This window comes from Sugiyamaella lignohabitans, chromosome B, assembly GCF_001640025.1.
Source record: "Sugiyamaella lignohabitans strain CBS 10342 chromosome B, complete sequence".
Classification (NCBI taxonomy): domain Eukaryota; kingdom Fungi; phylum Ascomycota; class Dipodascomycetes; order Dipodascales; family Trichomonascaceae; genus Sugiyamaella; species Sugiyamaella lignohabitans.
Window position 1 is genome coordinate 253,248 of NC_031674.1, and position 23,201 is coordinate 276,448.

At 45.1% G+C, this 23,201-nt stretch overlaps 9 protein-coding genes and 1 non-coding gene across 10 annotated transcripts; 4 read left to right on the top strand and 6 right to left on the bottom strand.

Annotated features, from left to right (window-relative positions):
* Window positions 1-1,572: 1,572 nt before the first annotated feature.
* Window positions 1,573-2,994, top strand: AWJ20_2050 (uncharacterized protein; the record flags this gene model as incomplete). Its single annotated transcript, XM_018878978.1, has 1 exon — window positions 1,573-2,994. One exon carries the CDS (start codon window positions 1,573-1,575, stop codon window positions 2,992-2,994), a length of 1,422 nt encoding a protein of 473 aa, XP_018736937.1.
* Window positions 2,995-3,497: 503 nt separating this feature from the next.
* On the top strand, window positions 3,498-4,580 carry GLE2 (RNA export factor GLE2; the record flags this gene model as incomplete). Its single annotated transcript, XM_018878979.1, has 1 exon — window positions 3,498-4,580. One exon carries the CDS (start codon window positions 3,498-3,500, stop codon window positions 4,578-4,580), a length of 1,083 nt encoding a protein of 360 aa, XP_018736938.1.
* Window positions 4,581-5,285: 705 nt separating this feature from the next.
* On the bottom strand, window positions 5,286-5,576 carry IGO2 (Igo2p; the record flags this gene model as incomplete). Its single annotated transcript, XM_018878980.1, has 1 exon — window positions 5,286-5,576. One exon carries the CDS (start codon window positions 5,574-5,576, stop codon window positions 5,286-5,288), a length of 291 nt encoding a protein of 96 aa, XP_018736939.1.
* Window positions 5,577-11,193: 5,617 nt separating this feature from the next.
* MRPS16 (mitochondrial 37S ribosomal protein MRPS16) lies at window positions 11,194-11,586 on the bottom strand (the record flags this gene model as incomplete). Its single annotated transcript, XM_018878981.1, has 1 exon — window positions 11,194-11,586. The coding sequence occupies one exon, from the start codon at window positions 11,584-11,586 to the stop codon at window positions 11,194-11,196; it is 393 nt and encodes a 130-aa protein (XP_018736940.1).
* A 256-nt stretch (window positions 11,587-11,842) lies between these two features.
* Window positions 11,843-11,914, bottom strand: AWJ20_2054 (the record flags this gene model as incomplete). Its single annotated transcript has 1 exon — window positions 11,843-11,914. It is a non-coding gene; the product is annotated as a tRNA-Thr (tRNA).
* A 922-nt stretch (window positions 11,915-12,836) lies between these two features.
* Window positions 12,837-15,269, top strand: DNM1 (dynamin-related GTPase DNM1; the record flags this gene model as incomplete). Its single annotated transcript, XM_018878982.1, has 1 exon — window positions 12,837-15,269. The coding sequence occupies one exon, from the start codon at window positions 12,837-12,839 to the stop codon at window positions 15,267-15,269; it is 2,433 nt and encodes an 810-aa protein (XP_018736941.1).
* Window positions 15,270-15,357: 88 nt separating this feature from the next.
* AIM17 (Aim17p) lies at window positions 15,358-16,596 on the bottom strand (the record flags this gene model as incomplete). The annotated part of the gene is made up of 1 exon (XM_018878983.1): window positions 15,358-16,596. The coding sequence occupies one exon, from the start codon at window positions 16,594-16,596 to the stop codon at window positions 15,358-15,360; it is 1,239 nt and encodes a 412-aa protein (XP_018736942.1).
* A 1,680-nt stretch (window positions 16,597-18,276) lies between these two features.
* RTT109 (H3 histone acetyltransferase RTT109) lies at window positions 18,277-19,410 on the bottom strand (the record flags this gene model as incomplete). Its single annotated transcript, XM_018878984.1, has 1 exon — window positions 18,277-19,410. One exon carries the CDS (start codon window positions 19,408-19,410, stop codon window positions 18,277-18,279), a length of 1,134 nt encoding a protein of 377 aa, XP_018736943.1.
* Window positions 19,411-20,129: 719 nt separating this feature from the next.
* Window positions 20,130-20,408, bottom strand: PRE3 (proteasome core particle subunit beta 1; the record flags this gene model as incomplete). The annotated part of the gene is made up of 1 exon (XM_018878985.1): window positions 20,130-20,408. One exon carries the CDS (start codon window positions 20,406-20,408, stop codon window positions 20,130-20,132), a length of 279 nt encoding a protein of 92 aa, XP_018736944.1.
* A 1,064-nt stretch (window positions 20,409-21,472) lies between these two features.
* On the top strand, window positions 21,473-23,134 carry moe1 (translation initiation factor eIF3d Moe1; the record flags this gene model as incomplete). Its single annotated transcript, XM_018878986.1, has 1 exon — window positions 21,473-23,134. One exon carries the CDS (start codon window positions 21,473-21,475, stop codon window positions 23,132-23,134), a length of 1,662 nt encoding a protein of 553 aa, XP_018736945.1.
* Window positions 23,135-23,201: the final 67 nt, after the last annotated feature.

Consider the following 23,201-nt stretch of genomic DNA (forward strand, 5'->3'; position numbering starts at 1 on the left):
TTGGCCAGATCAAGAGAAGCTCATAAGTCGCAAAATGGAATGCTTTTCTTCGCCTCACATTTTGTGGACTGTTTAGAAGAGGTACCAGACGTCTCCAGGCCCCCCGCCGCCAGATCGCATGGATCGACGTTATCAAGGAGCCTTTCTGCAGGAAAACAATTAGATCATGCGTCATGCAACAAGTAATTTACCCATTTTTGGCCAAGCGCAACACGAAATGTGAAACGCGTGGGCCATAAATTGAATGGCTGGTTATTTTCGACGACGGAAAAAACCAGGGCCCCTAACATGCTCTATGTTGAGGGAAAGTGGGGACTCCCTGCCTACGAGACATGTTTTCGAGGCACAACCTGACATTTCCGTAACTGCTTAAAGTGGGTTCTAGCACAGATTAGGCGGCAATTGCACATATGGAGACATGGATTGAGTATAGGCAAGTCTTGGAAGTGGGGAAGTGAGTTGGTCCTAACCTTGTTTGTGTTTTTCTAACATAAGAGAAATCTCCTGGAGTTATTGTTGGCGTTGATTAAACGGCATGGCGGGCATTGTCTATTTTGTGACTCCCCCCACATGTGTGGACCCTTTGAAACCCTTGGGGGAACCGGGTATATGGCGAGAGCTGTAAAAAACGCGTCCAAACCCGGAATACATCGATCGTGCAGATTACCGCTCCCAGCTATCACCTCACCACCTATCACGCGTGTGTGCTGGGAGACTTTCCTGCTGGTGATGGTAGTAGTGGTGGTGGTGGTGGTGGTGCGCTGCTGCTGCACCACCCAGCAGCCCGACCATGCAGATAAATCGTAATATATAAACTACAGGATTACCAGAAATTTATTTTTTTATGACTTTTATTCGAAATTATTATTCTTGTGGCAGGTTCGATTCGATTATTAGTTATATTATTGTGAATTTGTCTTTCATTTTCTTAATTGGAACTTGATTAATTGACGTGATTTATATTATCTGGTATTTCAACAAGTTCAGTCTGTTTTTAGCGTACTGGGCTGATATTCGGTGTTTTCAAGCCTCATTGACACTCGCTTATCTGAGGTAGTTATATTCATTCTTGGTTCTGCAGGGGCAGATAAAAAGCTCGATTAGAGGAACTTTGCCTGATAGTGCGTTATGCTCACTGCATATTCATTGTGTTGCGTGGAGAATAAATACTTTGGCTAAGTGCTGCTATTTTTGACTCTTAACACTTGGGTGGAGATATTTTGTTATTATACCAATTACCATTACCTGACGCCTGTGGACAAGTTCAATATTGCACAATATTTGGTAATTACCAGTGTTTCTAATAAACTCAAGACATCTATATATTAGAGTTTAAGCGGTATTCATTGCCAGATATTTATACAACTGGTTTTCAGTCAGTCGGTCAATCAACCGGTTAGTCAGTCAGTCAGCAAGTCAGTTGGCCAGCCAGTCACTCAATTAATTAGCTGGTTAGTTAGTCAGTCAGTCAGTCAGCAGTCAATCACTCAGTCCTTTTCGACCAGTTTGGATAGCACTTGGTAGTGCTGAAAGCCATAGACATTTGTTTTTTGCATCTATTTCAGATTAACAATGAGAGCTGCTGTCAATCTTCATATCAACATTACTGACGACATGAGAGGTGGAGTGGGTGGTGGTGGTGGTGGTATGCCAGGATACGCCATGACCCGAACTCCATCTAACTCAAGTGTCAACAGCACTTCATCAAACCCGCCTCCACTCACACCTATCAACCAGACAATTGGCACACCAACAATCAACCGTCAATTCATGTTCCATAGACTGAACTCTGTGTCATCAATTGCAACTTCTGAAGATGATAGCGACGTCAATGCCAGATTAGACAACCCTCTCGACTCATTTTTGGATTGGCCCAGTCAAGATGATGACCTGTTAATGAACATCTATCAGGCTTATATTGACAATCCTACTACGGCGCCATTTGCTGGAAAGATTCCTCCTTCTGGAGTTGTCCATCAAGTCGCTAAAACAACATTGCATGAAGCCAAAAAGAAGAGCCGTCCTTTTCTTCATAGCATGCTTGCAGTGAGAAAACGGTTACTTCTACTTTGTGAACGTAATTCTGCACCTACGCAAATCTATACTAGAGCATCATCGACCAGTTCACTCTCTTCTAATTCTAGCTTTAATTTTTCAAACGCCCCAGCAATCACTCCCGGTACCATTCCTCCTAACCGTTTCTTTCGTCAGTTGTCTTTTGGTAGCAATGGCTCACCAGAGTCTCCAGTTATGACACCACTTGCCAATCGCATCAAACGACCGTGCACCGGGTTTGCTAATGGAACATCACCAGGCGAAGCTCATGCCATTACTACCAATGATGGTGTGTCTTTGTCAGCCTTTATGTTAGGTCATCCGGATGACTACGACGAGGAAATGGCTTTTGCTGATGAATCGCCATTAGGAACTTCACTTCTTCCACCACCTCCAACTTTCAGAATTCCCGAGTATGAAAATAGCAATAACAACAACAGTAACAACAATGCAGGTCCTCAAAGCCCTATAGACATACAACCATCACCATTTGATAGAAAGACACGACAGGGAAGCACCAGCAGCCGAGGAAGCCCCAAGCTTGGAAGCCAATCGCAAAATGTTCCACCTCAACAGCCCAATGCTTACAGTTCGCAGACTCAACAGAACATTGCCAACTGGCTTCTTAACACCCCGAATCATCATGGCCAAGCCACGACGTCTGGCCTAGGTATGCCGCTCACCCCAGCACCCTCGCCGCTGAACATCAAGAACGCCCACCGAGCCAGTGTCGGGACCAGTGCTCAAGCTAATCCAGACGATTTCGATTTTGGTTTGGATTCGCCATTCAAAGAAATGACCGTCACTCCAACCCGCCCCCACCAACAGTCCCCCGGCTCTCAACCATCCACCCCCGTTGAGGATCCATATCCCAACTACACTGCCCAGAGAAAGCGTGAGAGTTTGCGCATGAAACGAGGAATGAAAGCGCCCATCTAAACACTCCACAGCCACAGCCACCCCAACTATTTATTCTGTTTACTAGGTCTTCTATCGATGCAGGCGTCTCTTGTAACAACAATAATATGATATTTATTTTTCTACATTTCTACACAAACTCGCCGTAGGGGGCGCTGCCTCCGGCGGCTGGGGCTCCGCCCCAGACCCCGTTGCTCCTCTCGCTTTGCTCGAGTCGTTTCGTGGGGGATCTCAGCGTGCGTGGGTCGAGTGGTCTTGCGGTGAACACGAACCCAACGACTCGAGCAAAGCGAGAGGAGCAACGAGGTCTGGGGCGGAGCCCCAGCCGCCGGAGGCAGGCTCCCCCACCCATAAATCCCAGAATATAACCCCCTTCGGTCCAAATCCTCAGGAAGGTTCATGAACTTGCGCCGCACGTTCGCGCCGCACGATGTTTACTGTGTGGTTGAAAAATATACATATTTGGTGATATGGGCACATCAGGTTCACGGTTCTAGGTCCAAGCGTATACATATATATTGGAAATGTCGGGGCTTTTCGCATCACGAAGCGTTGGAACTACATCCAATGGGCCAGCGCCAAGTTCAGAGTTGATGCTGCAAAATGATAGGACTCTGGCCAACCCGCCAGAGGACTCGATCTCGGATATGAGCTTCTCGTCACAGGCTGACTACCTGGCCGTGGCTTCATGGGACAAGAAGGTTCGCATCTATGAGGTGTCACCACAGGGAGACAGCCAGGGTAGAGCCATGTACGAACACCAGGCTCCAGTACTGACGGCTCAATGGTTTCAAGACGGCTCAAAAGTGGTGAGTGGAGGATGCGACAATGCAGTTCGCGCCCATGACCTTCAATCCAGTCAAACTATACAAATCGGACAGCACGATGCGCCTGTATCATCGGTGCGAGCTGTAGATGTCGGTAGCGGGTCGCCGGTAGTGGCGTCTGCGTCTTGGGACAAGACTTTACGATACTGGGATTTACGTCAACAACAGGCCATCTCGACCATCCAACTGCCAGAACGGGCATACTCAATGGATTCACAAGGAAAACTGCTAGTAGTAGGAACCGCCGAGCGTCATATTTGCGTTATAGATCTCTCGAATCCAGGACAGATATTCAAAAACACCCAGTCACCGCTCAAATGGCAAACCCGCGTGGTTGCATGTTATCCCAGCGGTAATGGGTACGCGGTCACGTCAATTGAGGGCCGTTGTGCCATCCAGTATGTGGACGATGCCGAGCAGGCCAAACTGGGCTTCTCATTCAAATGCCACCGTGACCAGGCCACGCCTCCTCGTAACGACAATCTCATTTACTCGGTGAACGGAGTGTCGTTCCACCCTGTGTACGGAACGTTCTGCACTGCTGGCTCAGATGGAACTGTCCATTTCTGGGACAAGGACTCGCGTTCGCGACTCAAGTTCTCTCGTCCCGTGGGAGGCACCATTTCTTCCACTGCATTCAATCGAAACGGCACTCTATTTGCATATGCCGTTTCCTACGACTGGAGCAAAGGCTATCAATTCAACACCCCCAACTACCCCAACATGGTCAAGATCCATCCTACCAACGACAGTGAAACGAAGCAGAGGCCCAAAAAATAGGCTCCTCCCAAACCGGCGTTATGTGCTGCTGTAATATATAGATCTACTCCCACGGTACACAGTGTCAGCTGTATCCCAGTTATTTAAATAAACCCTCAATTTCTACGGCACGGTGCCTGCCTCCGGCGGCTGGGGCTCTGCCCCAGACCCCGTTGCTCTTGCTTCGCAAGAGATTTCCTCGTTCGACAAAATAGACACCGTCGACGCCCAACTCGAGCGAAGAGAGAGGAGCCATGGGGTCTGGGGCAGAGCCCCAGCCGCCGGAGGCATGTGCCCAGTGCCGATAAATTATTTCATTACTACCCACTGCCGTACTACTATACTTTCTCCTGGAGACTCGGAACTAAATAGCCAAAACTTTAAGGTCAGATCCTACCGATGGTTCTTGGGTGAACGAAGAACATATGGAAGAGCAAAATCAAGCGCATAGTGAACAAGGATTGAATTGGCGCTCCTGGCCGTAGCGCTTATGTTGTCATGTGAAACGTAACGTGCACAGCCAGGGCATTCAGCGGTGGCATGCTATGTTGTTAATGAAGCAGTGAGACAAAAAAAAAATCAACTGAACAGGACAACCTAGGTAAAGATGAGACGAAACGAGTAAAGCCAAAAAAAGACAAAAAAAAACAGATGCTGTGTATAAAATTGCAAAATAAAAACAAACATGAAAATGAGATCACCAAGTAACCAGTTACTACAGGCTACTTAGGCAATCGACGACCGGTGGATGCCTTTCAGTTTCAGGTCCAGTTCATGAGCAGCCATCAAGCTAGGGTCATGAGCAGCGGTGGCCGAACCGTACGAGAAACTGGCGTGCCGCGACTGTGGTGGGGATGTGTGGTGTGGGATGATTTCGGGCACTGGATGTTCCGAACCTACCACCTGTGTAGTGTCTTTACCGGCTTGCTTGAGAGCGTAGTCGCCCGAGTCGAAGAATTTGCGGTCCTTGAGTTTTCTGTTCAAGAGCTCTGCTCTTGACGGCAGTCGGCCGTACATCTTCATTAGTCGCTCCTCCTCTGGAGCCTATAAGATACTGTTAGTTCGCTGGTCGCATGGCCATATGGCTCTTATCTACAGATCCGTTGGGCACTATCGGGTTAACACCGGGGTACCACCGGGGTTCGACAGGTCGAAGTAGTATGACCAGAACCGAATCTGTTTGTAATCAATAATAATTCGACCATAATCAAGGGCTTGCTTGAGACTTACACGTTTGGGTGGGGATGCAGGAGTTTGCTGTGCTGTTTGCATGTTGGGGTTCTGGTTCATTCTAGGAGGTAAAGAGAAATGGCCTGTGGCTGAAATCAAAGTCGAAGGAAGCACGAGTCGAAGTTGAAACCAGTTTGTAAAGGAGTTATCAGTGATATGAAAATGTGAGATAAATGAGGCCGATGAAAAATATGACCGATATTGACAAGTGTCAACTTAAAAAATCCGGATGGCGTTGAGGAAAGCACTTATCTGATATTACAAAACCAACTGAACGCAGGGCAAATAACTGGCAAGCCTGCAACCAAAAAATCAGTGGATATAAATAAGAGAAATAGAAAGAATCAAAATATGAAATCAATCAACCAAGAAAGAGCAACAAAAGTGAAAATAATTAAAATAAGACCGCAATAAGAAGTGAAAATCAATATTAGAAGAAAAAATCAAGAGAATATTATTTCACAGCAGGTTCTTCACTTTCTATGCAGCAGGTTAATTCATAAAAACTATCTTTGACTGCGGTAGTAAGTAGTGCTAATCAGTAGTAGATCGAACAAACCGTTATAGAGACAGACGGAGACTAATAAAATAGGATGGTGGGGAGGTTATATCACAAATGCAGAATAGCGTCTATTTGGAGAATGGAAATGATAAGCACCAATAGTACAGGAACAAAAAACCGAGCAGAGGCAGTAGATGATAGACTTGGCCCAGTATAAATACGGTTGCGTAATCAGTTGCTGTTATTTAAGTTAGGTTGGGAGTGTGTTTGATAAGTGTGGGAGACTGTTTTAAATGAGTAGCTTAGTAGGTTTTAGACCGAGCAGGGTGAGGTCGGATTGGGTTGGGTATCTGCAGTGAACAGGTGGTGATGGTGGCCTCGTCGGGTCATATGCATCGGGGCTGGTTTTGCTTAGAACAAAGGATATGCAGATATTTCCATCTTGGGGAGGATCCCTCTGCATAGAGAGCAGCAGGATGCAACGCATCATGATGAGGGGGAGCGGCAGGTTGACTCAGGCGACTTTCTGTCGATTGAGCAACGAAACTCCCACACTCTCTGGTCAACACGGGCCTGGCTCTGGATAATCGATGCAGGGTTGCGGTGGGGCACGGCAATCTCAAGTGCCGCTACTGCTACTGCTGCTGCTAATGGGGTGTGTGGGGCAGACAGACTGTGTTCAAGTGGAAGTAAGTGGGATTGGGTGCGCGAGTGAATATGATGGATGGATTAATGAGGGGTGAGAGGGGTGGTGGTCTATGGAGGGGGAAGCGGGGAGGGAAGATGAAGATGAGGGGCGGCCCAGGGTCAGGGTCGCAAGTGAGGGGATATTTGAGGGGAGATTTACAGGGCCACCGTTGAATCCAGCTAATCACAAACTAATAATAATAATAATATTTATGATCCATAATAGTGATCATGGGTGTGATATTATCCATGTTTGATAAACACCGCACAACACACAGTTTGTATTGGTACAGGGCACAATATGTAACTACATACATAAGACATACAAACTACTAAAAAAAATGCTCTATTGACCAATTTCTCTATTGATCTCTTGATCACGAGCAAACGTTTTTAGATGAAAATTAAACGGACACAACACGGAGCATGTCACAGTTTAGAGAGAACTTAGTCTAGGTATGGTCCGTAAGTATACGGAACAGTAAAGTTCGTCGGTAATTATACGGATTACCTCAAACTATTATTACTTCTCGAATAGAGTTGGGCATATCAGTCCGTGCCAGCCAGTCGGTTTCGGTATGTGTAAGAGGCGGCCCGGCGCGATAAACTTACGACGACGACCGATTATCATCGCAAAACCATCCGAGACAGTGGTGTGAAGCTTCCATACGCACGAATACGCAGGCGTGTGGATCCGGAAAATGTCCCGCTAAGCTTATCAATGAGGACATGTGACGCTGAGTCCGCACCGGTTCCAGCCCTAGTTGGCGCTACAAATCACAATCGTACGAGTTCAACTCCGCCCGGGCTGTCCAACTGGTGAGCAGCACCAGCAGTAGTACTGACGATAGCGGTAGCGACAGACAGCCTGAAATGTCTCATCGGCAGCGGCATTATTTTCAGCTAGTGAAATTATTACCTGTCGATTGCATATCGAAATAGAACTTACCTCTCGGCCAGGAACGGTGCCAATCTTCCTTCGACCGTGAAAAAATAAAAAATATGGAGGGGGTATGCCTCCGACGGCTGGGACTCCGCTTCAGATCCTGGTGAACTCCTGCTTCGCAGGAGAATGTGCTGGCACCCCACGGAACGACTCGAGCGAAGCGAGAGGAGCAACCAGGGTCTGGGGCTCCGGAGGTACACCCCCTCCGGTAGTAAATTATTATTATTTCTATTTTCAGGGGGTATTAAACATGGGCAGGACACCGACCGAAGGGGCTAAAGTGCATATTTGTGCCCCATATGGGCTAGAGTGCTTATTTTATGACCGCAACTACCGCAAACTAGACGCGGGAGACGGGTCGAGGCATATCACACACACTTTCACAGTCAGCACATCAGCATCATCCGTGTCAGTAGCGGCAGCAGCAGCAGCCATATTATCGTCACCATGCCATCACGGCAGATGCAGGCTATGCTGCGAGCGTGAAATCTTGGTGGTGAGCCATGGCCAAGAATAATTCAAGTCACTCTTGGCCATCACTGCCCTGCTGTCGGCCTCTACTAATCCTGCCCTGTTTTACGGTCTACGTTCCACTTTCCATGTCCCTTCAGCAACCTTCCCTATTAGTATAACACAGGGGCTTGTTCAATTTCCCCCTGCAAACTTAAACTGGTCGTGTTAAGCGGTAGGTTTGAGGCTGTACAGACTAGCGTGCCTTTGGCTTGAAACGGGTCAGATACCCACGGTACCTTATTTCTAGCCTTACAACCGGGCCTAAATCTGTCTCCCAGCTGAAAGTCAGGTAACCAAGGCCGTTTGAACTTAAAATGGCCCTCAACCCGCCTGCAGAAAAAGAAACCCCTACGGCCGGAGAATTGAACGACCGTTGATTTCCTGCCCGTGGTCGGGAGAGGGGTTGTGCCTCCGGCGGCTGGGGCTCCGCCCCAGACCCCGCTGCTCCTCTCGCTGCGCTCGAGTCGTTGCGAGGGGGTGTCCAGTACATGGTGGGGTGCTGGTGCGGGTGCTGCTAATGCTGGATAGCGGGGATGGGGGGATAGTGGGATCCCATGTGAATACTGTAGAGTTGGGCTGTTGGAGCGAATTGGGACTGGGCATGTTTTGGATCTTTGGCTTGATTATCCGTCACGGCTAGTCCGGACCATAGGCCCCGTATCGACGACGACAACAACGACAAAATGACGACGAATCCTGACTAACGGGACAGCTTCGTCACCGTACCAGGCTGGAACGGGCCAGCTGCGATCTAGAACGAGCCAGTGCACGGAACTAACGCTAACTCTGCCCCATATGGCTCGGCCCCACTCACAGTTGTATCTTTTGACTCCTCACGTTCACTCAATTCACCCGGAACTGAAAGACTGTAGAATGGGTAACCAAAGCTCATACCCAGCCGGACCATATAACCCTATGTACAGCACCAGTACCAGCAGCAGCAGCAGCACCACCACCACCACCACCACCACCACCGCGGCCCCACCAAGTACTGAGCACCCCCTCGCAACGCCTCGAGCGCAGTGAGAGGAGCAGCGGGGTCTGGGGCGAAGCCCCAGCCGCCGGAGGCAGAACTCGCCCAGTACCTGATAACCCCCTTACCGCTCACCTCCCTGCCAAATAGAGTTAATAGAGAGCTTGGCTCCACCGCAACCTTGAGAGGTGAGGAGGTGAAATCGAGAGAACGAGTGTCTTGGATGCGAGGCTCAGTCTAACCTCAAGCGATCTTGAGATTATGCCTCAATTGAGAGGAGGCACTAGCGTGCATCCAGGCTTGTTGCGTTATCAGCACATGTGGTTAACTGCTTTTATCTATGAACTAGTATCATGAGGTACAGGTACCTGGACCGTTTTTGAGGGGTTAAGCGAGTTTGGCTTGTGATGATAAGCATTAGTGCAAAACGGACCACAAACCACCGGCGGCCCTTGCGGAGGATGTAATACTGTTTAGAGGGCGGGCGTCAGGGCAATTCAATTTAGGTAAGAGCGAAAGTTGAATGAATGGCGAATCGCTTTAGCCAAAAACAGGTAGCTCTTACTAAATGTATAAACGTATAAACCAGCAATTAGGTAACCTTAGTGTAACATAACAGAACAGAAAAAGAGTAGAACGGAAAAGTATACAGAGGCTGGTTGCGATAAATGAAATGAAGATAACCGTAGTACTGATTAGATAACAACTGACATGACTAAGGTGATATATAGTTAGCTTCGTGGTCTCGGGCTATTGATAACGAGAAGCAATTTGATTGCGAAATTGATTGATCTGCCAGCAAGACAATCAAGAGCTGTACCGAAAGTCAGAAAAAAAAACTGTTACTATGGTAGAAAGGTATAGAGGTGTAACAATTACACATTGAATCAAAAACAAAATAATTTATTAGTCACTGAAATTCAAAACAAAATAAATAAATAATTAAGCCTAGTAGAGAGGGGAACTGAGACAGTGCGGGGGATTGGCCCAAGTGGAGATGGCGAGTGGGGGCTAGAGAGATTTAGAGGGGAGGAGGGGTAGAGGTAGAGGGGTACACTAATAGAGGGGCCATTGAGTAGAGAAGACTAGTCACGCGGATCACATGTGGAGAAGCAGTTGCAGCTAACCAGTCCGAGAATATATTTGGATTTTAATATTTAATGAGGCAGTCAAAAAAAAAAAAAAAAAAAAGACGACGACAAACGACGGCCCGGTTAATTAGCCTTACTAAAGGCAGTTCGTGACCTGTCTAGTCTGGTACTAGTTTCCGCCTTGACCATTTATTCCATTGTCCGATGTCTCATTCCTCCACTCGAGAAGCTGAGATCCGGCCAGGCGTCGCAGCGTCTGATCATATCCGGGTATCGAACGGAACTATGAACCCGATACTGACCCATATTCATATTCCGAGCCGTATAACACAACAACACTAGCATATAGCATGTCACAGATAACAGAGCGGAGTTTAGATAGTCACCCCTGCTTAATCTGCCAAATCAGGCCAACCACGATTCTGTGAGGTCTGGACACCCGTAACTAAGCTCGCGAAGCGAGCACAACGGGGTCTGGGGCAGCGCCCCAGCCGCCGGAGGCAACACCCCACAGACACCAGCATACCCCTACCAGAGACAGGATCCAATCAGTAGCAAAAAAATACAGGTTCATTAAATCGAGAGCAGTCATAAATACAGGCAATGCTGAAACAGGGTGGACGTTTATATACAATGGGGGAGTTGTGAACTGGCGAAAGCAGCCACAAAACAATGCAAACACAGAAGACTTTTTACCTTACTGGAGGTTCGGGAAGGGGTTCAGTAATGGCCTTAACACCTTGAATTTCGTTCTTCTTGGGGACAACTGGTCCGCTGTTGGGACCAGGCCATTGTGGAGGAAGGACACCTGCCTTACGGAACAGTCTTGCAACAACCTCAGTAGGCTGAGCACCAACACCAATCCAGTATTTCGACCGGTGGAAATCGATTTTGATGTCCTTGACAGGCTTTTCACCGCGCTCCTTCTGTTCGGGAGTCAGTGGTGTAGCAATAGGGTTGTATGTGCCGATAACCTCGACAGGTAGCTTGTCTCGCCCGGACTTGGCCTTGGCAACTACAATGTTGTACACAGGGGCGTGTTTACGGCCGAATCGAGCCAGTCTGATTCGCACAGATCCTTTCATTGTCGTTTGTGTATCGTTTTAATGACCTGAGATATGCTGTGGCACCTGTCGCTGATGCTGCTGATTCGGAAATTTTCAGTTCACCATCTTCTTTCCTTGCCCTCATTCTTATATCACGTGATATAACCTTGCCCTTGAGGATGGATTTTCAGCCCCTGATTGCAACACCGGCTGCCTGGGTAATGTGTGTTTGATTGGGAAAAAAAGAGGTCTCACTTTTTAAAATAAAAGTGAGACTAAGAAAAAAGAAGTTGAATGCCTTCGACCAGACTCGAACTGATGATCTCCTCATTACTAGTGAGGCGCCTTACCACTTGGCCACGAAGGCTTCTTATATTCGGAAAATTTTGCACTTGTTCAAGAGAGAGGTTCTTTGCTTAGGTACTTGGCGACGAAGTCCAACCAAAAACGTCGATATTCGTGTATAATTTACCTAACAGGTGAATCGAGTCGTATGTGGGCAATTTCGAAGGCCCTGACGCATATCAAGGTGTTCTGCATACCCGTCAGCCAAAGTGTTTCTGGTCCTGTGGCCTGTCGGGTCCGGTTAGTGCTTTTTTGTTCTCTCCTGGGGGTTTGCCTCCGGCGGCTGGGGGTGCTGCCCCAGACCCCGTTGTGCTCGCTTCGCGAGCGCCTGGGCCCTATGGACACTTTGTAGTTTAGTGGGTTCCAGGAAGTGTTCACGGAGTCCGGTCTACAGTTTGGGTGACGCTGGCTTTTCGCGTGGCCAGTTGAACACGTAGCTCGTGCCATGGGCCGTGTACGTCTACAATATGGGCTACTATATGACTGCTAGTTACCTCGAACCTGCAAATGGTTATTGCTCGAAGAAGAAATAAAAGAAGAAGCTGAATTATATACGTCACGTGACTATATCGGCATCTTCTATTTACCGAGCAAGGACGCATGAGAAGCAGCCATACCCCAGTTAAACATTTGCCATCGCCGCCAAACGCCTCCACGCGCCAAGTCCCCCCTGACAACAACCATTACCCTGAAACTAACCCCAAATCAACATCTGCCAGTTAAATTTGTGGCACAAACCCAGATACACAGCTCGAGCAACATACAATCACACAACGGTTTGGTGGAATTTTTGTGCGACAAGAGGATCGGAACGTGCTATTTGATATAACGAAGCTGGACTGCCGACTCAATAGATTAATAGATTCAAATAATTTCGACAAAGAGCAATCCGAGCTGTTTTTTTGTTCTAGATTCGTTGTTGCTGTTGCGCATCTTGATTAAGCATGGCTGCTCTCGAGGATTTGATCCCAGTTGTAAACAAGCTCCAGGACCTTGTATTCAATACCATTGGATCTGATACTCTGGATCTTCCCCAAGTTGTGGTTGTTGGATCTCAATCATCTGGTAAATCTTCGGTCTTGGAAAATATTGTTGGTCGAGACTTTCTTCCAAGAGGTACAGGTATTGTCACTAGACGTCCTTTGATTCTTCAATTAGTAAATATTCCTTCCAGTGCACCTCCTACCTGGACACAAAACGACAATACTGGCTATGGAACCAACAATGTAAATAACGGCTCAACTAGTTCCAATAGTACCACCAGCAATAGTCTTTCCAGCTCACCTGCGTCTACTCATGGAGCCATTGCTGGTGGCGGTCCTAATCCTAACGCCACATTCGTTCGTGAAGCTGAATGGGGTGAGTTTTTACACATTCCAGGCAGAAGATTCTATGATTTTTCAGACATTCGCCGCGAAATCGAGTCGGAGACTGCCAGAATCGCTGGTAACAACAAGGGTATTAACCGTTTGCCCATCAACCTGAAAATCTTCTCTCCTCATGTGCTTAACCTTACTCTGGTCGATTTGCCAGGTCTTACAAAAATTCCTATTGGAGACCAACCTACCGACATTGAGCGACAGACCAGAGGACTTATTTCTGAATACATTGCCAAGCCCAATAGTATCATTCTCGCGGTATCGCCTGCTAATGTTGATTTGGTCAACTCAGAATCACTCAAGCTGGCACGTCAAGTCGACCCCCAAGGAAAACGGACTATCGGCGTTCTTACTAAACTAGATTTAATGGACCAAGGTACAAATGCGTTGGACATATTGTCTGGCCATGTATACCCATTAAAACTGGGATTTATTGGTGTCGTCAATCGATCTCAACAGGACATCCAAGAAGGAAAATCACTGGACGAGTCTTTGACCGCCGAAAAGAACTTTTTTGCTACCCACCCTGTTTATAGAAATATTGCTCACAAATGTGGCACCGCGTACCTGGCCAAGTCCTTGAACCAGACCCTCATGGCCCATATTAGAGATCGATTACCCGACATCAAGGCTCGTCTTAACACGTTGATGGGCCAAACTGAGCAGGAATTAGCTTCTTATGGTGTCGATAGTTCGTACAGTAAGGAGAACAGAGGCCCATTAATCTTGCAGCTCATGACCAGATTCGCCTCGTCTTTCATTGCAAGCATTGAAGGTACTTCTTCAGAAATCTCGACCAAGGAGCTTTGTGGTGGTGCCAGAATCTACTATATTTACAATGAAGTGTTCGGCCAATCTTTGACTAACATTGATCCTGTTGGTACTTTATCTCATAGCGATGTTCGTACTGCCATTCGTAACTCTACAGGACCACGTCCATCACTTTTCGTTCCCGAGCTTGCATTTGACTTGCTAGTAAAGCCACAGATCAAGCTTCTAGAGGGACCTTCGCAGAGATGTGTTGAGCTCGTGTACGAAGAACTCATGAAAATATGCCACAACTGTGGTTCGACTGAGCTTTCCAGATACCCTAAATTGCAAGCCAAACTTATTGAGGTTATTTCTGATTTATTAAGAGAGAGATTAGGTCCCACTTCTGCGTACGTATCGAGTCTAATTGACATTCAGCGCGCTTACATTAATACTAATCACCCTAATTTTGTTGGTGCCGCAGCTGCAATGGCTTCTGTGCTGGAAGAAAAACAAGCAAAGGAGAAGAAAGTCAAGGAATTGGAAAAGGCTGCTCATGAAAAGAAACTTCTTGGAGATTTAGCATTCAATGGATCTGCTGCTACAGATGGATCCGACACTCCTGTAAGCGGCCAGGAACCGCCTGCTGACCATATTCTTCAAAATGGGTCTGCTGATCAAACCAAGAAAAAGCACCGTCCTAGTAGCTCGTCGAATCCTATTACTAATAACGTTCCTGCTACTCATGAAGCCACTCCAAATGGCCATAAAGATTCATTCTTAAACTACTTTTTCGGAAAGGACGGTGCTGAACAAAGCTCTGTAGGAGGTCACAGTGCACTCTCTGCCCGCAGTAAGGATTCGCCATTTATTCAATCTCCTGCAGCATCTGACCCCTCATCCGCTCGATTTGACTTGCGCGATATTGAAAGCAGTCTGGACAATCCACTGGAGCACTTTTCTGAGCGTGAACAGCTGGAGTGCGAGCTCATTACAAGATTAATTATTTCCTACTTTGACATTGTTCGTGAAAGTATACAAGACCAGGTTCCCAAGGCCGTCATGCATTTGCTTGTCAATTTCAGTAAAGAATCAGCTCAAAACAGATTGGTCAGTGAACTGTATAAAGAGTCTCTCTTTGATGATTTATTATATGAAGATGAGACCCTGGCTCAAGAGCGGGAAAAATGTCAAAATATGTTGAAAACATACAAGGAGGCTGCTAGAGTGATTGGTGAAGTAGTATAGACACTTATAAAGTGATAAAAATTGTAAATCTAAGTACAAATAATATATATATATCCCGTCTCTTACTACCGCGAAACAAAATGCTTGATTAGGACTTGCTAGTACGCAGTTTGGATTGGAACGAGTCAATATCAAGATAGGTTCCTTTGAACCAGCGATTTCCCGATCCTGGCTGGAACTGTTGTCGTCCATGGAGAGTTCTCCTATTCATGAACAACACACAAGTGTTTTCTGCCATCTTAACCTCAATCTGGTTGGAAGGGTTCTCAATATACTCTTCAAAGAGTCGCAACCCTCGGTAAAAGTTGGTGACAACATTGTCAGCTACGTCGTGGGTAGTTGCTATAGCATCAATTGGCCCTTGAAATGGAGGCGAGTAGTTAATGTGTGAAATTGCTCTTCTACCTGTTTTCTCGTCAACTGAACTGTTTACATCCTCGACGATAAGTGGTCTAGCGAAATAATAATGCTGGTTGTCATTGACATAATGGTAGCTAATTGGCACTTCAGTCAGAGCCGAATATGCATCAGGATCCGTTTCTAGAATATGGAGTGCCGCCGCAAAAGAGTCGGCAAATATGGATTCACCACCAATTGTATTGTTTTCAATTACGTGAAGTAATTGTACACCTGGCGGTGATTCAAAATACAACAAATCCATATGTAATGGAAGATATACCGCAGTGTAAGCTACATTTTTTGCCATTGACTGAGATATAACGTTCCATGATGGTCCGTAAAATGTATTCTTAATAGGCCCAATTTGTTCCGCAATGTGTTCCACAGTAATTTTAGACGAATTAAACTTTTCTCCTGGGGGAATATCAGTGATAAATGCAATTCCATCTCTTTGCAGCGACTTTACCAAGTCATTTGGCGATTCCAAGTAAGCCTTATAGGAGGTGCTATATGCATCATCATATGTAAATTTTGATGTTCCAGAATTCCAAATATTGGTGTCGTGAAGATCAAGGTGTCTATATCTGCGACGAGAAACGGTATTGCTGTAGGTCTCGAGAAAGTCCTGGGAATAGCTACTCTTATGACCGTCTGCCCATTCCACGTCCAATGACTGAGTCGACGGGTTCACAGTTACGTTCTTAGCATATATAGAATCTCCAAGTTGGGCCGTAGAGAAGGTCTTCTGTTTTGTACTGACATCAACTGATTCTGTACTGGCACAAGCATCTCGTAGGAACAGGTTTCTGAACTTGACAGGCTCTGCCGTTCGAAACCCCCCCAAAGAAATCCCACTCTTGTCAAATGACTCTACGTGATATTTACGTGCCAATTGACGCCGCAACAATAATCTTGAGCCTCGAATCATTACCTGAATGTGAGAAGTGAAATTTAAATGTGTGGTTCTGTTAATATATGTACCGCTCGGCAATATATGCATAGAATGTGGAGATGCTCGGCTGGCTGGCGGGGATCGATAATGCGGCTCTTTCAGGGGTAATTGATAAGATAAGGGCATGGTTTAAACCACACCACATATGGATTGTTATTCTATTGCAAATATATATTTGTCTTTTAACTTATTTTGGAATGGAGAAGCACTAAGCAGAAAGGAAATGGAAATGGTGGATACTTCAGATCCACAGGAGTCTCAGTTTACAGATCGAGATGAGAATTTAAATGAAACTCAGTAAGCTGACTTCTTGGACGTAACGAGGCCCACCATTCTAACCTGATACATAGGGAGCTCCTTTTGGAATATTTTACAAACTTACTAGATGAAGTGAAGCAATCCTTTCTTGGAGGAAGAATTCCATCATTTACTTTGACCCCCTTGAGAACGTAGGTATTCGGGTTTCAATTTTTACAAAACTAACGGGAGATAGAAGGGAGACCAATAAACGACGTCGATACCACACTGTTTATTTCACAGGAGCAGATCTGTACGAAACCACTAATTTTGTAATAGCAATAAGATTGATTTCACTGATCAAACGCAATATTGAAAGCAATGAAATCGTAACAAAACGCGATCTGTATTACCAGGATGTCACCTTATTCAGAGATCAGACACGAGTTAACATGGTAGTTGAGCAGTTCATTTCGGTCCTCGGTGTTACTAGTGCTGACTTGAAGATTGTAGCGTCTCCGAAAGGTCAGTTCCATGGCGATGTCTCTGTATTTTCCGCCAATGGAAGTATACTTGAGTCCAACAGGAGTAGCCCTGTAAGTTATTGACCCGACCAAGATTGGGGACCCTGACGATGAGACATCATACACAATATGATTACCTATTTGCTTCACTCCACTCATTACTCAACGGTTCAGTAGTTGTGAAGTGTGCCGAAGCAGAAGCAACTCCATCACAGTTGACGATTCAGGACTAACGCCCAAGCCTACTCTAGTGCCTGTAGCACCAACTCTTTTCATAAGAGCTGAGGAATATGTCAAATACGTGATATTCATTGAGAAAGAAGTATGATTCAACACAAACAGTTTCTTCTATGTCCACTAACAAACAGGCCGTCTTTCAAAGTCTCTATGGTAAAATTCCTAATGCCATCCTACTTACAGGAAAGGGTTTTCCTGATGAAGCGACTCAAAGGTTTTTTCACGATCTTGTTACCAATAACCCTCGTTTGAAGGTATATGGATTGGTTGACTCAGATATTTATGGGCTCCGAATTTTTATTACATATTGCGTAGGAAGTGAAAGAGGCAGGAAAAACCGTACCGCAGAAGAGGGCTTGGGAGTTAATAAAGCGGAATTTTTAGGTGTTAGCTTGATGGATTATACAGACGGGTTTGCAGCCATAACTAAAGGGGACCGGCGCCAGGCTATGAGCATGTTTAATAAGTCGTGGATAAACGAGGATTATGTATCAAAGGTAAAGAGGGAGCTCCAGCTGGGTTTATATTTGGGCAAAAAAGCAGAGATGAATGTGCTAAAAAATGGTTCATCAGCAAAAAACATAATTAATTATATCTCTAGTCGGCTCAATTAACAACGTTCAACCGCGAAAAAAAAACAAGGCTAACCAAGTGTGTATTATTTCTTAGGTTTTTTTCGAATCAACATACCACCTAAAACATTGACAGGAGCGGAGGTAGTTGCCGTTTTCTTATCTTTTATTTTAGCTTCTTTAGCTCCGAAAATCTTAAGTTTAGCAAATTCAGGCACTCTGTCAGAAAATTCCTCTGATGCCGACTCGGCAAACTCTCTCGTTGCAAAGCTCAGGTTCATAAGAACATCTTTAAGCTGTACGAATTCTTTATAAGATACAGAGTGTGGAGATGAAACTGCTAAGTTGTAGGCATCACTGTTTTCTTTAATAAATCCTTCTACCCCAATAATTCCGACTACGCTTCCCAATCTGAATTCCTGTCGAGATTGTAACTCCAGGATAAATTGGTCCAGAGAAGTTGTCTGTGCGCGCTTTTCAAGTACTAGATAATCGAGAAAGCGACCTTTCGGGTCGTCTGGGAATCTGGGTATATAATAAACAGCACCCCTCTGCCTTTTTCGTTTGAGATCACTCTCGTCTCTAAAAATATCACCCACAGTCCATGGCAGCCCCCCATTGCCTGTGACTTTTGGGAAAAATGCTTCAATTGCTGATTTATCAGATCCAGGAATCTGAAGCGTAGCTCTAGATATCTGTTCAAATTCACCGCTCAATTTATTCAGGACCTTTAACCACCATTTGACGAGCTCGCCATCCGGCAGAACATGCTTATTTGGATTTTCACTAGAAAGTGGGAATAGATACTGCCCTTCAGATTTAGCGAACAGGCATATGCGTAAAAGTTTGGATGGTTTGATATAATGATGTAAGAGTCCTCGTAATAGTCCTGTTGTAATATCCAATACTGATAGACTCGCGCCAGCTTCCAATTCATAGTAGTGTCCATTTGTATCAGCTTTAGAAACAAATAACGTCATGGAGTTTGGTGATTCATATATAATAATCTCCAATGCAAAAAAATCGATATTTTTATAGGATAACACAAAAAAATGGGTTGAGGAGGCATCTAGTGGGACGGAACGGGACTGCTTTTTGGGCAGGTACACTAAACGTCGGCATTTTCGAGGATTTGTTCTTATGTGCACGAGACCAAATGGTTCTTTAAATTTTGGAAGGAATTCCCTTAACTCAGACTCAAAGCGAGTCTCAATTGACATATTTTTGGTTAAAATAAGTGGATCAGCTGGGTCAGTTCGAGACTCGCGAAACTAGCACGTAACGATCGGCTATATTGATAGCCGTGCAATCTCGAATGATCTTCAGGGTCCATCTCCCGAACGATACGATAATTATTCTAAAGGTTTTCTGGGGTGGATTAGCAGCTACAATACATCAAAGAAGAGAGTGAGCCTGAACAACCTGACTGATATGACCATATGTTGAAACGCAATGCTCAACTTTATTGTCAATTGACAGTTTGAGCCATTATCTGACCGTGACTAAGCTCTCGATGCCAAGTATATATAATAATATCATTTCATCAATTACATTCTAGTATCTAAAAAGATTCGTATTCTTCAGGGAAAAAGATCAATCTCTCGGTCTCTCCTTTTGTTAGAATTACCAATCTAATTACACCACCAGAGCTTCCATCCCACTTGATAGCTTGGGAGAGTGCCGTCTTGACAAAGTTCACGGCATCATCTTTGCTCATTTCAGATTTAAAATTCTTATCACAGAAACCGTAAATGTATGATGAACCACTACCAGCAATAGCGTACTCTTGCTTATGTAAACTTCCTCCTAATGGAATACTGTATACCTCACCACCTGTCTTCTCATCATAACCGGCCAAAATAATACCAGCGCTAAAGGAAGTTAGATACGATCAAGCCATATCAATTTTCACGACATAATCACGCAATTATTGAACTACTCACCTTAAGTTGTCTTTGTTGTTATAACATAGCACCCTGAAAATAGAAGCAGCTACTTTAGCCGATGGGGGTTCGTTATTCTCAGCGGCATATGCTTGCAAATGGTAGTGGACAATATCTGCTACAGCTTGTGTGTCCGCTGCAGAACCAGAACGACAACACCACACCTTATCATGAACTTGTGTCAATTTATCAGTAACACGATTGGCAATAAAAGCACCAGTGGTCGTTCTACTATCAGCACCTAAGATAATACCATCTTTGAATTTAACTGCCATGCTGAGAGAAGTTAGTCATTTGCTTTCCATGTGGCTATCCAAATTGGACTGTCTATTTAACAAATCATTCTGATCTCTTTCAGACCTCCTGAGTTTATATACGCCAATTACAAGAAGAGCCAAACTAGGATCGAAATTCCACATTCTGGTGGCGATGAACTAGTTGCCGAGTGCACTTCTCATCAATTGACCATTCAGATGTAACAGTTCTTAGATCCAGTTGAAATAGCTCAAAATTTAAACTTACATTGAAGTACCAAGGCTAAAAAATGTTAGAATGGGTTCACACTGATCACAGCAATTACAACATGAACTTGCTAGAGGTTTGTTCTATATCCTCTTCTCCAGACAATTGCCTCCTTCATGACCTATCCTACAGCACTTACTTTACTTCACCCTTCTTAAGGGCATTCATATCTACGCTGATACCATTCATATTGGTTTCTGTACTATTCCCTTAATTTTCTTTGATGATGTATCTTCGAAGCGTCGTCGGTGGCCAAAATCACGAAGTAGTGTAAGCCATGCCAGTGTAGTTCACAGCCGGGTAGTACATCTATAGCCCTAACCCATAATAGTGCCATACTTATCAGAAGCGGAAGGGATAGAGACAGTACTACTTGATCTTAAAATACTATTCTCTTATTTTAAATTATATCTAACATATACTCAATATATATAAACCTAATTTGTCTTAGTAATGCTAAAATTCTAGGGAGCTAAGGCTTGAAGTCATTTTTTTATCCAGCATCCTTTGTCACGTGATGATTATGTCACTGTCGATTTTAACCAACCAGTGAATTCGTCTTAGACCCTTTACCGAACTAGACACAATCCCAGGTTTCCACAAATATACTAATATATCGGTACATATTATAATAGTTTATAACCCAATTTTAAGATATATCAACGTAATATTTAGCCTGTGGAGACCCCAGCCAGTTAATAATGCGGCTAGTTAAGTATATACCCTAACCTTGATCATGAAAAGTGAAAAATTCGTGTTTGAGTGGTGTCTTTTAGTCCGCAACCGGTAGATTATACCTAATCCAATACAACAAAGAATGTCTGCCCCAAGACTCCCTAAATTGGCTTCTACTTCAGAGCCCTGGGGTCCTCCTTCTGAGGTCCCTACTAGCCTTCGTTTTAATAATGTTCCCTACGCTCCTTACAGCAAGGGAGACAAATTAGGTAAAGCTGCCGACTGGGCCTTTGATGCTGGTAAAGACGGTAAAGACCAAAAGAGACAACAATATGGTCGTGGTTTCAGAGATCCTTATCATGCTTATGGATCCAACTTTACTTCATTCTTTACCAACGAGGAAGATGAAGGAATCACCAGTTTCTCTGTGGTTGATTCTGCTGCTAAGGCCGCTCCTAAGAATGCTGGTGGCCGTGGTGGATCACAACACACCATTTTGAAGAGCCGTCGTGGTGGTGCTGGTGCCGCCGGTGGCAGAGGCGGAAGTTTCCAAAGTCAACGTGGACACCACCAAGGCCAAGGTCGTGGTGGCCAAGGTGGTGGTCGTGGTCAAGGTTTCAAGCGCCCTGGCTGGAGAGATTATGATAAGCCACAGAAGGTCCGTGATGCCAGTGTTAACATCACTGAGGGCTGGTCTCTTATTCAATCAATTGGATTTAATGAATTCCAAAAACTGTCTTTTGATGTCAGACAAGGAGAAAGTATTGACTCATACGGTTCTGTCCACTATTACAACAACAAGACTTTGGATAAGCCAAGTGTGAACGCCAAGCTCGAGCCTTTAGATCGTATTGTATACAATATCTCCACATCAGATGATCCTGTTATTCAAGAGTTGTCGGCCAAGGATGCTGGAACCGTTTTTGCTACTGACTCCATTATCTCTCTCCTTATGTGTGTTACCAAGACCGTTAACCCTTGGGATATCATCATTACCAAAAAGAATGGTAAGGTCTACCTTGATAAGAGGGAAGGTGGTCCTCTGGACTTGGTGTCTGTTGATGAGAATGCTGCAGATGCCCCAGCTGATGCTACTGACAGCAAGGATACCCTCAACAACGCCACTGCTTTAGCTTATGAGGCTACTTATATCAACCAAAACTTCAATGCTAATGCTGTCATTGAATCTAGCGAGACTTACGACTTTGGTAAGCCCAATCCTTTCTACAGCGAAGAAGATCAAAAGCAATCTGAACCTTTGTTGGCTCACGGATATGACTATAAGAAGTTCAACCTTGCCAACAATGTTGAAGAAGAACCTATCAACCTTGTCATTCGTACTGAAATTGATGCCGCTCAAAAGAACCTGAACGGATCTGTTTCTCTTGTCACTGTCAAGGCTCTTAATGAGTATGGTGGTTCGACTGGTGCTCTCGAGTGGAAGAACCGTTTTGTTAATGCTCGTGGTGCCATTGTTGCTGCTGAGATGAAGAACAACTTGTGCAAGATTTCTAGATGGACTGTTCAAAGTATCCTTGCTGGTGCCAATTTGATGAAGATCGGTTTCGTTTCTCGTGTCAATCCTAAGGATAACACTCAACACACTATCATTGGTGTCATTGGTCAGGAACCTGCACAATTATCTAACCAAATTAACTTGAACCTTAACAACGGTTGGGGTATTGTCAAGTCGGTTGTCAACATTTGTTCCGAATTGGACGAAGGCAAGTATGTCCTTCTCAGGGATCCTAACAACCCAGCTGTCAAGCTTTACAAGGTTCCTTCAAATGCATTTGAGGAGTAGATATAGATGTGTAATTTAATGATGTGATTTTCTCTGATATTTACTAAGCATTGTCCGGCGACTAACG